The 12325-nt window shown below is 35.6% G+C and overlaps 1 protein-coding gene across 5 annotated transcripts in view; it reads right to left on the reverse strand.

Annotated features, from left to right (window-relative positions):
* LOC106089047 (gamma-aminobutyric acid receptor subunit beta) overlaps nt 1-12325 on the reverse strand; it is a 144681-nt gene that overhangs the window by 60346 nt on the left and 72010 nt on the right. For all 5 annotated transcript variants that reach the window (XM_059361251.1, XM_059361250.1, XM_059361249.1 and 2 more), the window contains exons 4-5: nt 9628-9854; nt 2519-2601 (exon numbers count right to left, since the gene is read on the reverse strand). In XM_059361251.1, coding sequence (XP_059217234.1) covers nt 2519-2601; nt 9628-9854 — 310 coding nt within the window. The remainder of the gene's footprint in view (nt 1-2518; nt 2602-9627; nt 9855-12325) is intronic.

Here is a 12325-nt window from a genome sequence, read left to right on the forward strand (position 1 = left end):
TTAGGCAAACAAAGAATAATGAATGAAAACTGTTATGCTATTGGAGCTGAATCAAGTAATAGTCCGATTCGGACCATAAATGAATTGAATGATGAACATTGTAGAAGTCATTGTGAAATATTTCAGTCCATTCGGATAAGAATTGCGCCTTGTAGGCGCTCAAGAAGCAACTGCGGGAGGTCCGTTTATATGGGAGCTGTATCAAGCTATTGATCGATTCAGACCACATCGGATCAGATTTGCATATAGCTCCCATATACATGTTCGTCCGATTTGGAGTAATACAGCAATAAAATGGTCATTTGTTAACCGATTCTCTCGAAATTTGGCAAGAAGGATTTTTTTATGACATGGAAACTGGTTTGGATTTAGATATATTGTAGTTCTCATAAGTATATATAGCCCGATTTTCATTCCTAGAGCCACTGCGAACACATTTATTGACCAATCATGCCAAAATATTGCACAACACCTTCCTCGATGACTACCACAATATATAAGAAGTTTGCTTGAAACCAGGTCGATCAAAATTGGTTCAGAATTGGTTCCCACATTGTATTTATAGGGTAGATGTAGGGTATTATAAAGTCGGCACCGCCCAACTTTTGCCCTTCCTTACTTGTTTATTATTCTCTCCACCATAAGGTGGGGGTATACTAATTTCGTCATTCTGTTTAAAACTCCTCGAAATATTCATCTAGGCCCCCATAAAGTATATATACTCTTGATCGTCATCACATTTTAAGTCGATCTAGCCATGTCCGTCCGTCTGTCCGTCCGTCCGTTTGTCTGTCTGTCCGTCCGTCTGTCTGTCGAAAGCACGCTATTTTTCAAAGGAGTAAAGCTAGCCGCTTGAAATTTTGCATAAATACTTCTTATTAGTGTAGGTCGGTTGGGATTGTAAATGGGCTATATCGGTCCATGTTTTGATATAGCTGCCATATAAACCGATCTTGGATCTTGACTTCATGAGCCACTGGAGGGCACAATTCTTATCCGATTTGGCTGAAATTAAGTATGAGGTGTTTTATTATGACTTCCAACAACTGTGTTGAGTATGGTTTAAATCGGTCCATAACCTGATATAGCTGCCATATAAACCGATCTGGGGTCTTGACTTCTTGAGCCTCTAGAGGGCGCATTTTCAATCCGATTTGGTTGAAATTTTGCACGACGTGTTTTGTTATGACTTCCTACAACTGTATGAGTATGATGAAAGTCGGTCTATAACCTGATATAGCTGCCATATAAACCGATCTTGAATCGTGACTTCTTGAGACTCGCATGAGGGCGCATTTCTTATCGGATTTGGTTGAAAATTCGCATGACATGTTTTGTTATGACTTATAATTACTGTGCCAAAAATGGTTCAAATCGAGCTATAACCTGTTATAGCTGTCATCTGGGATCTTGACCTTTTGAGCCTATAGAGGGCATAATTATTATCCGATTTGGTTGAAATTGTGCTTCTCCCATGACCTCCAACACACATGTCAAATATGGTCCGAATCAGTCTATTGCCTGATACAGCTCCCATATAAACCGATCTCTCTATTTTACTTCTTGAGCCCCTAAGAGGGCGAAATTGGTAGTTGAATTCGCTGAAAATTTTCACAATGACTTCTACTATGATCTTCAATATTCAATTCAATTATGGTCCGATTCGGACCATAACTTAATATAGCTCCAATATTATAGCAATTCTTTTCTATAGTCTTTTGTTTGCCTAAAAAGAGATATCGGGAAATGATCTCGACGAATACAATCTATGGTGGAGGGTGTATAAGATTCGACCCGGCACGCTTTTACTTGTTATTCGTTCGATATTTCGCCCATCCATTAGGGAGCATTTATATGAAAATAATAATTAGAGTAACAAAAAAATGACAAACAAAATTGAAAAGCTATATAACCTTCTTTACAAGTCGTTGTATGTTTTGTCAGCTTGATTTTAGAAAATTGAAGTTTTTAAAGAATAAAAAAAACGCACGGTCTAAAACCATACAAAAAGGAGTTGAAAGCAGAGTTTTATATATAGATTCTTAAAAAACAATTACGCCGAAACTTTTTTGCCTGCCAGATGAACTTAATGTTGCCGTTACTCAGAATCTAGTTTAAGTATAACTCTATGTTTCAAATGTTTACAATAATACATTTTTTTTTTGGAAAAATTTCACCCCTTTACCACTTAACTTTTTACGATATCAACTTCCTGTTTCTGTTGTAAGGCCTTTTTATTTAAGATAAAAAAAATTGTAAATATTCTGAATGAGTTGATTAGCTTTCATTTTTGAAATATATATAGAATATGTCGTCTAGGATTTCTTTTTGTTTTGTTTTGAGAGGGAGCATAAGCTGACTTAAAAACTATTTTAGATCTGTACAAAAATTATTATTACATATTAGATATGTTCTATACATTTTGTGGTGTGGGGGGGATTTAAGAGCAGGGCTATATAGTGGCTATATATGTATGTATGGATATAAATATATATGCAAAAAATAGTTAAGTACTTACAGCTTTCAATTTCAATGTGACACAATTGACGATCCATGGGGAAGTACTGAAGATTCATAGGGCAGGATGCGGTAATGGTTAATCTAGTCATGGCGGGAGAGACAAAGAGAAAAAGACAAATGTTAATAAATAGCAATAACACAATGGCCGCAATCATATTTGGAGGAGGGACGCTGAAAGTGAACTGTTCATAGTGCCTTTTTGTTTTTTCGAAACTTCAGCAACAGTAAAAGCAGTTCGGTGGTAGTGTGGGGGTGATAGTTGAAGCTTTAATGCACAACTTTTTAAATTACACATACACACACAAATATGGTGAGGTTAGAAGGACGTATAACTGAAGAATATTCACTTTGATCTCTTTATTTGTTAAGTGTTTACAAAAGAGATGCTCATTCCAGTGAAGTATGCACACAAACACTCTTAGATAGCTCTAAATAGCAACTCTTATATATAACTATGTTATTTACAGATACACTTATTTATACATATATTGAAGTATTTTTTTTTTTTTTTTTTAATTATTAAGAGAGAGAGAAAAATGTACAGATTCATAGATAGATAGAGTAAGAGTAGAGGAAAAGAGTATGTAACGAGTATTCAGCGAGTTCAATTGGTGAAATGATAATAAAAAAACAATGAACAAAGGACTAAGGAAACCCAAAAAATAAAACTTACTCTAATGCATACTTGTTAGCTGTATGCATTTTTCGTCTCAAGGAGTGGAGTGAGAGAGAGAGAGAGTTAGGAAATAAACATAAACGAAAAAAAAACGTATTTTACACAACTACTTAGAAAGCCGTTGCATTAAAGGAATGAGAAAAAAAATGTATTATACTTTGTAGGTTTGTTGTTTAAACTTTCTTCAATTGCTTTCTTATAACGATACTTGTTCAATACTTATTGAGTGGTTGATTGATTTAATTGTTTTCGTTTGTTTTTGTTTTGGTTTTTCTTTGCTTAAAATGTGTTGTTAATTGGTACTTACATTAGTTTGGAGAGCAAGAACTTACGCTTATGCTTACGATTACGATTGCGTTTTGCATGGATTCTTTGTTTCTTTGATTGAATCGAGTGATAAGTTAAGGCTTTGTCGGTAGCGGCATCCACGCCTTGGGCTGCTGCTGCTGTTGGCAGCGGTTAGCGTTTGCTTGGCGGGCGCAGACTTTTGGACAGATTCTTGTTTTAAGGTAGTAGAAAAATTACAAATCGAAGAAATTTCTTCACTTCTCCAAAGAAACTTCTCCATTGGGCAAACCTTTTTGTGGTGTAGCAAAACACACATTCTAATATATTGATTGTTGTTATTGTTTTTTGTTCTTGGTTCTTTGCTATGCGGTGGTGTTTCTGTATCGTTAGACTTTTGAAAGTGGAAACAATTTCGATTTATGGACATGCTTTGATAAATGTTTGGCGGTGGCGCTACATTGCCGGCTAAGGTATTTGTGCTGACATGTTTGGCAGGGCGAGAGGATAGTTAGGTATTTGATCTTTGCTTTTTAGTAATTTTGTATTCAGTATGATAAGGTAATGTGGGGGACGACAAATTGAATTCCCAGTTGGTTTCTGTTTTTTGTTTTGGCTTATGCTACTTTATAACACTCTGGCAAAGAAGATCGATAGTGATTTGGAAAGTTCCTTTTTAACTCAAAAGATTTTAAACTTGTTAGGTGGGTTATGAACTGAATATCAACTTTCAAATTTTGTTTTGAAAGTTTCCTTAGAGAGCGAATGATGCTTGTTTTTCAATAATCTTCACATTTTCTCTTTTTTCGGTAAATCTTTTGCGATTTCAGAGTGGTGTAAAGTAATTTAAATAGTCGGTTCAGTCCGACTTTGACCTTTTCTCACTTATTATGTTCCGCTTAACATTCATTTGTTATTTGTTGAAAACAAAATAAAGCCAATTGAACTCACTTTTTGTGGTGTGACATTTTAATTGATTAATGATATTTAATTATGGATATGATATATAAGTGACTAATGTGATGCGAACGACATGATGCAAAGGTGTATTTTGTTATTACATGAATATACATATATACCATACAATACTATTAACAATCGCTATTATATTGTAGATAACCAATCGATTAATTTTTAAATTTTGGGAATAGTTTTCCTGAGAACGCTTGTGGAGCATATCTTTAAGATATTGAATAATAGGCATCGAATGTTGTAACTACAGTCGCAGAATACTGAACACACTGTAGCGTAGGTTGATTACCAAATAATGATTATGGCTAACCTGATGTCAATTAATGTCTTTAAATCTTAATTAAAAGTTATTGAAACTGTCTATAAAGCCCTAGACCCGAGTCCGAATATCGAGTGTTCAAAAATCAATATTTAACAGATCATGTGTATAGAGATGAATGCCTTGTTACGGAGTACAGCAACAGAATACTGAATAACAGGCAACGCATAATGAGTATCAAAGAAATAATATTTCTGTCTTCATGTCTGTTAATGGGTATTGAATTTGTCAGCTTCGAATAAAAGTTATCTGTACCGGTTATAGAGCAAATACTGAATCCCTGACAATCGGTAGTAGAGCTGGCAAAATATCGATGGCACTATCGATATTTTAGTTTTAGCCTGAATATCGATTGATATTTTTCCTATCATACCATTGGTAAAGAAAAATTTTTTGAACAATTAAATAAAAATAAGCGATTCGATCCGATTGCGCCTATATAGGTTGTAATTTTCATCCGATTGGGCTAAAATTTTGCATAATAATTTATCTCATGACTTCCAAGTGAGTTTTATTCGGTTTGTGTATTGATTCTATATAAATCGACCACCTGATTTTTATACCCACCACCATGGGATAGGGAGTATATTTATTTAGTCATTTTGTTTGCAACACATTGAAATATCAATTTGCGATCCTACGAAGTATATATATTTCGGGTCGTCGTAAAATTCTAAAACGATATAACGATGTCCGTGTGTTTGTCCGTCCGTCTGTTGTAATCACTCTAGAGCCTTCGAAAATTGAGATATTGAGCTGAAATTTGGCACATATACGTCTTTTTGATGCACGCTGGTTCTTGAACGGGCGAAATCGGACCATATTTGGATATAGCTGCTATATAGACCGATTTTCCGATAAAGGGTCTGATGCACATTATTTTTCATCCGATTTTACTGAAATTTGTAACAGTGAGTAGTTGAAGGCTTCCCGACATCTAACCCAAATATGGTTCAGATCGGCCTATATTTAGATATAGCTGCCATATAAACCGAACTCCCGATAAACGGTCTGAAGCCCTTAAAAGTGTTATTCATAACCCGATTTCGCTGAAATTTGGAACAGTGTGCAGTTTTAAGCCTCCCAACATAGGACCCAAATTTGGTACAGATAGGGCTATATTTAGATATAACTGTCATATAGACCGATCTGCTGATAAAGGGTCTGAAGCCCATAAAAGCTTTATTATACCCACCACCGAAGGATTGGGGTATATTCATTTCGTCATTCCATTTGTAACACATCGAAAAATCCATCTCCGACCCTATAAAGTATGTATATTCTTGATCAGCGTAAAAATCTAAGACGATCTAGACATGTCCGTCCGTCTGTCTGTTGAAATCACGCTATAGTCTTCAAAAATAGAGATACTGAGCAGAAAATCTGCACAGATTCTTTTTTTTTGTCCATAAGCAGGTTAAGTTCGAAGATGGGCTATATCGGACTATATCTTGATATAGCCTCCATATAGACCGATCTGCCGATTTAGGGTCTCAGGCCAATAAAAGCCACATTTATTATTCGATTTTGCTGAAATTTGGGACGGTGAGTTGTGTTGGGCCCTTCGACATTATTTGTCCATTTTTCCCTGATCGGATCAGATTTGCATATAGCTGCCATATAGACCGATCCCTCGATTTAAGGTTTTGGGCCCATAGAAGGCACATTTATTTTCCAATGTCACCGAAATTTGAGACAGTGAGTTAAGTTAAGCCCCTTGACATACTTCTGCATTATGGCACAGATCGGTCGAGATTTGGATGTAGTTGCCATATAGACAGATCTCTCGGTTTCAGGCTCTGGGGCCATAAAAAGCGCATTTATTGTCCGATATCGCCGCAATTTGGGACAGTGAGTTGTGTTAGGCCCTTCGACATTCTTCTTTAATTTGGCTAAGATCGGTCCAGATTTGGATATAGCTGCCATATAGACTGATCTCTCGATTTAAGGTTTTGTGCTCATAAAAGGAGCATTTATTGTACGATTTTGCCCAAATATGGGACAGTGAGTTGTGTTAGGCTCTTCGACATTTTTCTGCAACTTGGCCTAAATCGGTCCAGATTTGGATGTAGCTGCCATGTATACCGATATCTCGATCGGCCCGGCCGAACTTAACGCCTTTTTGCTTGTTACTTCTAATATCCCAGCAAGCGCATTTATTGACCCACATCTTGCCAAAATTTTGCAAAACGCTTTCCTCGACGACTGCCACAGTATCTGAGAAGTTTAGTATTTAGTAATTATAGCTCCCATATATATGTTCATCCGATTTTGAGAAATTTTGCACGGAAGTGCTCATTTTTTAACCGATTCTCTCGAAATTTGGCAGGAAGGACTTTTTTATGACTTTCGACATTACTGGTGAATTTCATTGAAATCGGCCCAAATTTAGATATAGCTGTCATATATGTATATCGCCAGATTTTCACCCCTAGAGCCACTGCAAGCGCATTGTTTGACCAATCTTGCCAAAATTTTGCACAACGCTTTCTTCGACGACTACCACATTATTTGAGAAGTTTGTTCGAAATCGGTTCAGAATTAGATATAGCTGCCATATATATGTTCGTTAGATTTTGGGTAATTTGCAATAATGTTGTCATTTGTCAACCATAGTTATTGGGTTGCCCAAAAATTAATTGTCGGTAATATAGTAGTAATATAGTCGGCGTTGACAAATTTTTTCAACGGCTTGTGACTCTGTAATTGCATTCTTTCTTCTGTCAGTTATCAGCTGTTTCTTTTAGCTTGCTTTAGAAAAAAAGTGCGCGAAATTTTGTTTACATTTGTTTGGCGTCAATTTAAATATGGGTACCACATGTATTGAAAGAAATTCATTTAACAAACCGAATCAACGCTTAAACCCAATGAATTCGACCCGTTTTTAAAATGAATCATAACTGGAGATGAAAAATGGATTGTTTACAACAACGTTAGTCGAAAACGATCATGGTCCAAGCATGGTGAACCAGCTCAAACAACTTCAAAGGCTGATATCCACCAAAAGGAGATTATGCTGTCTGTTTGGTGGGATTGGAAGGGTGTGGTATATTTTGAGCTGCTTCCAAGGAACCAAACGATTAATTCGGATGTTTACTGCCAACAATTGGACAAATTGAATTCAGCCATCAAGGAGAAGCAACCAGAATCATAAAGGTGTCATATTCCACCAGGACAACGCTAGACCGCACACATCTTTGGTCACTCGCCAAAAACTGAGTGAGCTTGGCTGGGAACTTTTGATGCATCCACCATATAGCCCTGACCTTGCACCATCAGACTACCATTTATTTGGATCTTTGCAGAACTCCTTAAATGGTAAAACTTTCGGCAATGATGAGGCTATAAAATCGCACTTGCTTCAGTTTTTTGCAGATAAAGGCCAGAAGTTCTATGAGCGTGGAATACTAAATTTGCCAGGAGGATGGCAAAGATTATCGAACAAAATGGCAATTATATATTTGATTAAAGTTCATTCTAAGTTTTATTAAAAATGCATTTACTTTCTTTTAAAAAATCCGCAATTACTTTTTAGGCAACCCAATATTACAGTTTGAACATATTTACTCGCCGAGATCCATCAACATTGGCTTACAATTGGATATTGCTCCCACATTGTATATATATAGGGAAGGCTTAGGGTATTATACAGTCGGCACCACCCGACTTTTGTCCTTCCTTACTGGTTTTTATATGCAAGAGAAGATGCTTCACGAAACATTACTTACCATACATACAGATATAGACTAAGACCGGGTATCAAATTTGAATATTGAGTATTGAATGCAAATTGGAACGTTTCATGTAAAGAAGCATAATCCCATGGAGCAAAAGCCATTGGTAATTTCAATTCCTGCCGGTTGTAGTTGTATCAGAAAATCGGACGTATGCACTGATTATCTTGCTCGGTAGCTTATATTTAGGGGCCTGTGTACCATATATGTCTTGTCAGGTGCTTGATGACGGCATGATTTATATAAGTTACAATTTAGAGGATATCCTGAAAAGAATGCTCAAAATATTGTTTTCCGTATATCTTATACAAAGAGTTTTGAACGTCTCGTTCCGTAGATAGTATTTGTAGACGATTATCAACTACTGATTACTTTAATAATGACTAGAATTCATTGAATACTTAATTATTAACCTGGCGATTTAGTATTGTAGGGTATTGAAAGTCGATAGCTACCGACCTCTCCATGACAAACAGAAGGGTGATGATATTTGAAAGAATGTGTGAATAACCAAATATTTAAATCATACACGAATAGACAACATCAAAAGTTAAGATTTGTTTTGGCAAATATTTTTTTTCATTTAATTTCTTTTGTTTTTGTACACAAAATCAAATCAAATTGCACATACACACACACACACAGAGATAGAGAGAATGATAGAGCAAGAAAGAACAGTTAAAGAAGTGTTGGAAAAAATGTACAGAGAAACACAGAGATAGACAGAGAGCGACAGTGAGATAGACAGGAGATGGAAATCATAAAAATGAATGTGAAGAGATGAAATGCAAAACATAAACATTGACAGACAGATTATTAAATAGTTTGATAGGTAGACAGACAATCACAAAGACAGAGTTAGGAGATAGATGACGTTCATAGTTGTTGTTAGTTTACAGTAGTATTAGTAGTAGCAGTAGTACGACATTCAAATGTTAAAGCTTTGGATATGGCACCAAAGTGTTTTTGTTTTAGGGCAAAGGGATTTTTTTTTAATGTTAGTTGGTTGTTTTTAACGGGAGTATACACATAATTTTGTTTTGTTTTGCTTTAGACAATTTTTTAATTTTCTTCAAACAAAAAAAAATGGTGATTGTTGCTGTGGTTTTTAGTGGTTTTACCTAATACTTCTTGTTATTGATCCGGAGTGATGTACTCGTATGAATTCGTTACTGGTTGTTGCAATATGAAAATATGATTGTTTTTCATTTACGAAAAAGGTGTCAGGTACCCAAATGTTTTTTATGAACTCTGATCCAACCGATAGTGTTTCTACACCAGGTCGTTTTCTATACGCTAAACGAGGATCGGTCCAAAATTGACGGAAGTAAAAATCCAGTGTAAAGTCCTGTTTTGTTGTTTATTAACAGGACATAAACGCGCACATTTCGTTTGTGGTCCGTCATCATCATCAGGTGTGGCATTGTGGTGGTGATATCAACAGGATCATCATGTTACAGATATTTATTGGTGTTGGTGGTAGTGGGTAGTGGGGTATGACATCGTTGTCGTTGCCATGGGGTGTTGTTTAAAAACCAATAGGGTAATGGGGGGTTTTTAACCAAAACATGGCAACACAGACAGTTGGAGGGGAGTGAGAAAGAAGTGGGAAAAGAGAAAAAACCTTGTTAGTTGATACTTCTATGTTAAGGAATTTTTCTGGTAAAGAAATTCAAACAAAACTTTGAAAAATAAGAATAAATCAAATATGAAAACAATAGGAAAAACTTAAAATAATTCCAACTAAATCCCAAGAAACGTAAAAAGAGAACACAAAACACACACACACACACACATACACATAAAATTCGTGCAGTTTTTGTTGTTTTAATCTCCTTGCGGGACATTTATTTAGGCCAAACATGCTTTTTCACATACACAACGAACGTACGTACGTCACAACACTGATTGGAAATCAAAAAGAATTAATCACAATACCAACGGAAGATTTTTTGTTGAAATTCGGAAACACACAAAACTCAAAAAACAAGACTTAAAAGCGTCAAATCCGTTTTCAAAACAAAAACAGTCCAATTGTTATGCGATTGGTTTTGCTTTGCTTTGCGTTTTTTCAGGTTATTGCATTTGCAGCATGAGTTTTTCAGACATGTCTTTTGCTTATAAAAAAACAAAGACATCCATAAATACATTATCTATATATATATACATATATAGGCGTGGCAACTTAAAACATTTTCCAAAAAAAATATATATTTTCATTAATTTAATCGAATATCACAAAATTTTACACAACGAATATTTTTTTTGGTTTTTTTCGCTTTTTTGAGGGAGAGGGGCTTTAACACACACAACAATTACGCACACACTTAGTGAGGCAAGTTGGTTGCTTAAAGTGTTCTTTTTTTTATTAATGACTTGATTTTTAGCTGTGGTGCGTTTTGTGGCGCTTTTCCGTGCTTTCACTACAAAAATAACTTTGAACATTGCAATTGCTTAAACAACAAAAATTAGAGAAGTGAAAACAAAAACTTTGCATTTTTTTTGATAAATATTTACAAAAAAGAAATTTTACAGAATCCTCTCACAAATACTATGTCACAACAAGTACTTTTCGTTTGATGAGTTTGGCTTCTCATTTATTATGGCTTTGCTTTATGGATTTGATCTGAGCTCCTTGCAGCATTGGCTTATTATAATGGAGCCCTGTGTTAAGGTTAGTAGTCTCATAATTACTATACAAACTTATTGACTTATTATATGTATTTCGTTCTATTGTTATTGGTGGTAGTTAGGGTAACTGGTAGCATAGATAGGGGAATAGTTATAATTGAATTACTTCTTCATGTTACATTTCTCAATTTTACAGAACCAAAAATGATAGTAAAAGATGGGGTGACTAGGGAACTAGAGAAGGTAATCAAGTAGGGAAAGAAGTGGTATATATAGTTTAGCATCAGATAAATTAAACTATAGAGTAATTAATTGGACACATGAGTACATTTTTTAGCGGAAAAATAACGAGTTTTCATTTACTAGCAAACAATTTACTACAACACTGTGGGCTTTGGCAGTCGATTAGATTTAATATTGGCTTACATACGAAGGATGAGGTATATTCATTTTGCCATTCCATTTGCAACACATCGAAATATCCATGTCAGACCATATAAAGTATATATATATTCTTGATCAGCGTAAAAATCTAAGACGATCTAGACATGTCCGTCCGTCTGTCTGTTGAAATCACACTACAGTCTTTAAAAATAGAGATATTGAGCTGAAACTTTGGCCAGATTCTTTTTTTTTGTCTATAAGCAGGTTAAGTTCAAAGATAGGCTATATCGGACTATATCCTGATATAGCCCTCATATAGACCGATCCGCCGATTTGGGGTCTTAGGCCCATAAAGGCCAGATTTATTATCCGATTTTGCTGAAATTTGGGACAGTGATTTGTGTTAGGCCCTTCGACATCTTTCTTCAATTTGGCTCAGATCGATCCAGATTTGGATATAGCTGCCATATAGACCGATCCTCCGACTTAGGGTCTTAGACCCATAAAAGCCACATTTATTATCCGATTTTGCTGAAATTAGGGACAGTTAGTCGTGTTGAATCCTTCGACATCTTTCGTCAATTTGGCTCAAAACGGTCCAGATTTGGATATAGCTGACATATAGACCGATCCTCCGAATTAAGGTCTTAGGCCTATAAAAGCCACATTTAGTATCCGATTTTGCTGAAATTTGGAACAATGAGTTGTTTAAGGCCCTTCAATATCTTTGGCCTTGATCGGTTCAGATTTGGATATAGCTACCATAGAGACCGATCTCTCGATTTAAGGTTTTTGGCCCATAAA

This window comes from Stomoxys calcitrans, chromosome 1 (assembly GCF_963082655.1).
Source record: "Stomoxys calcitrans chromosome 1, idStoCalc2.1, whole genome shotgun sequence".
Lineage (NCBI taxonomy): Eukaryota > Metazoa > Arthropoda > Insecta > Diptera > Muscidae > Stomoxys > Stomoxys calcitrans.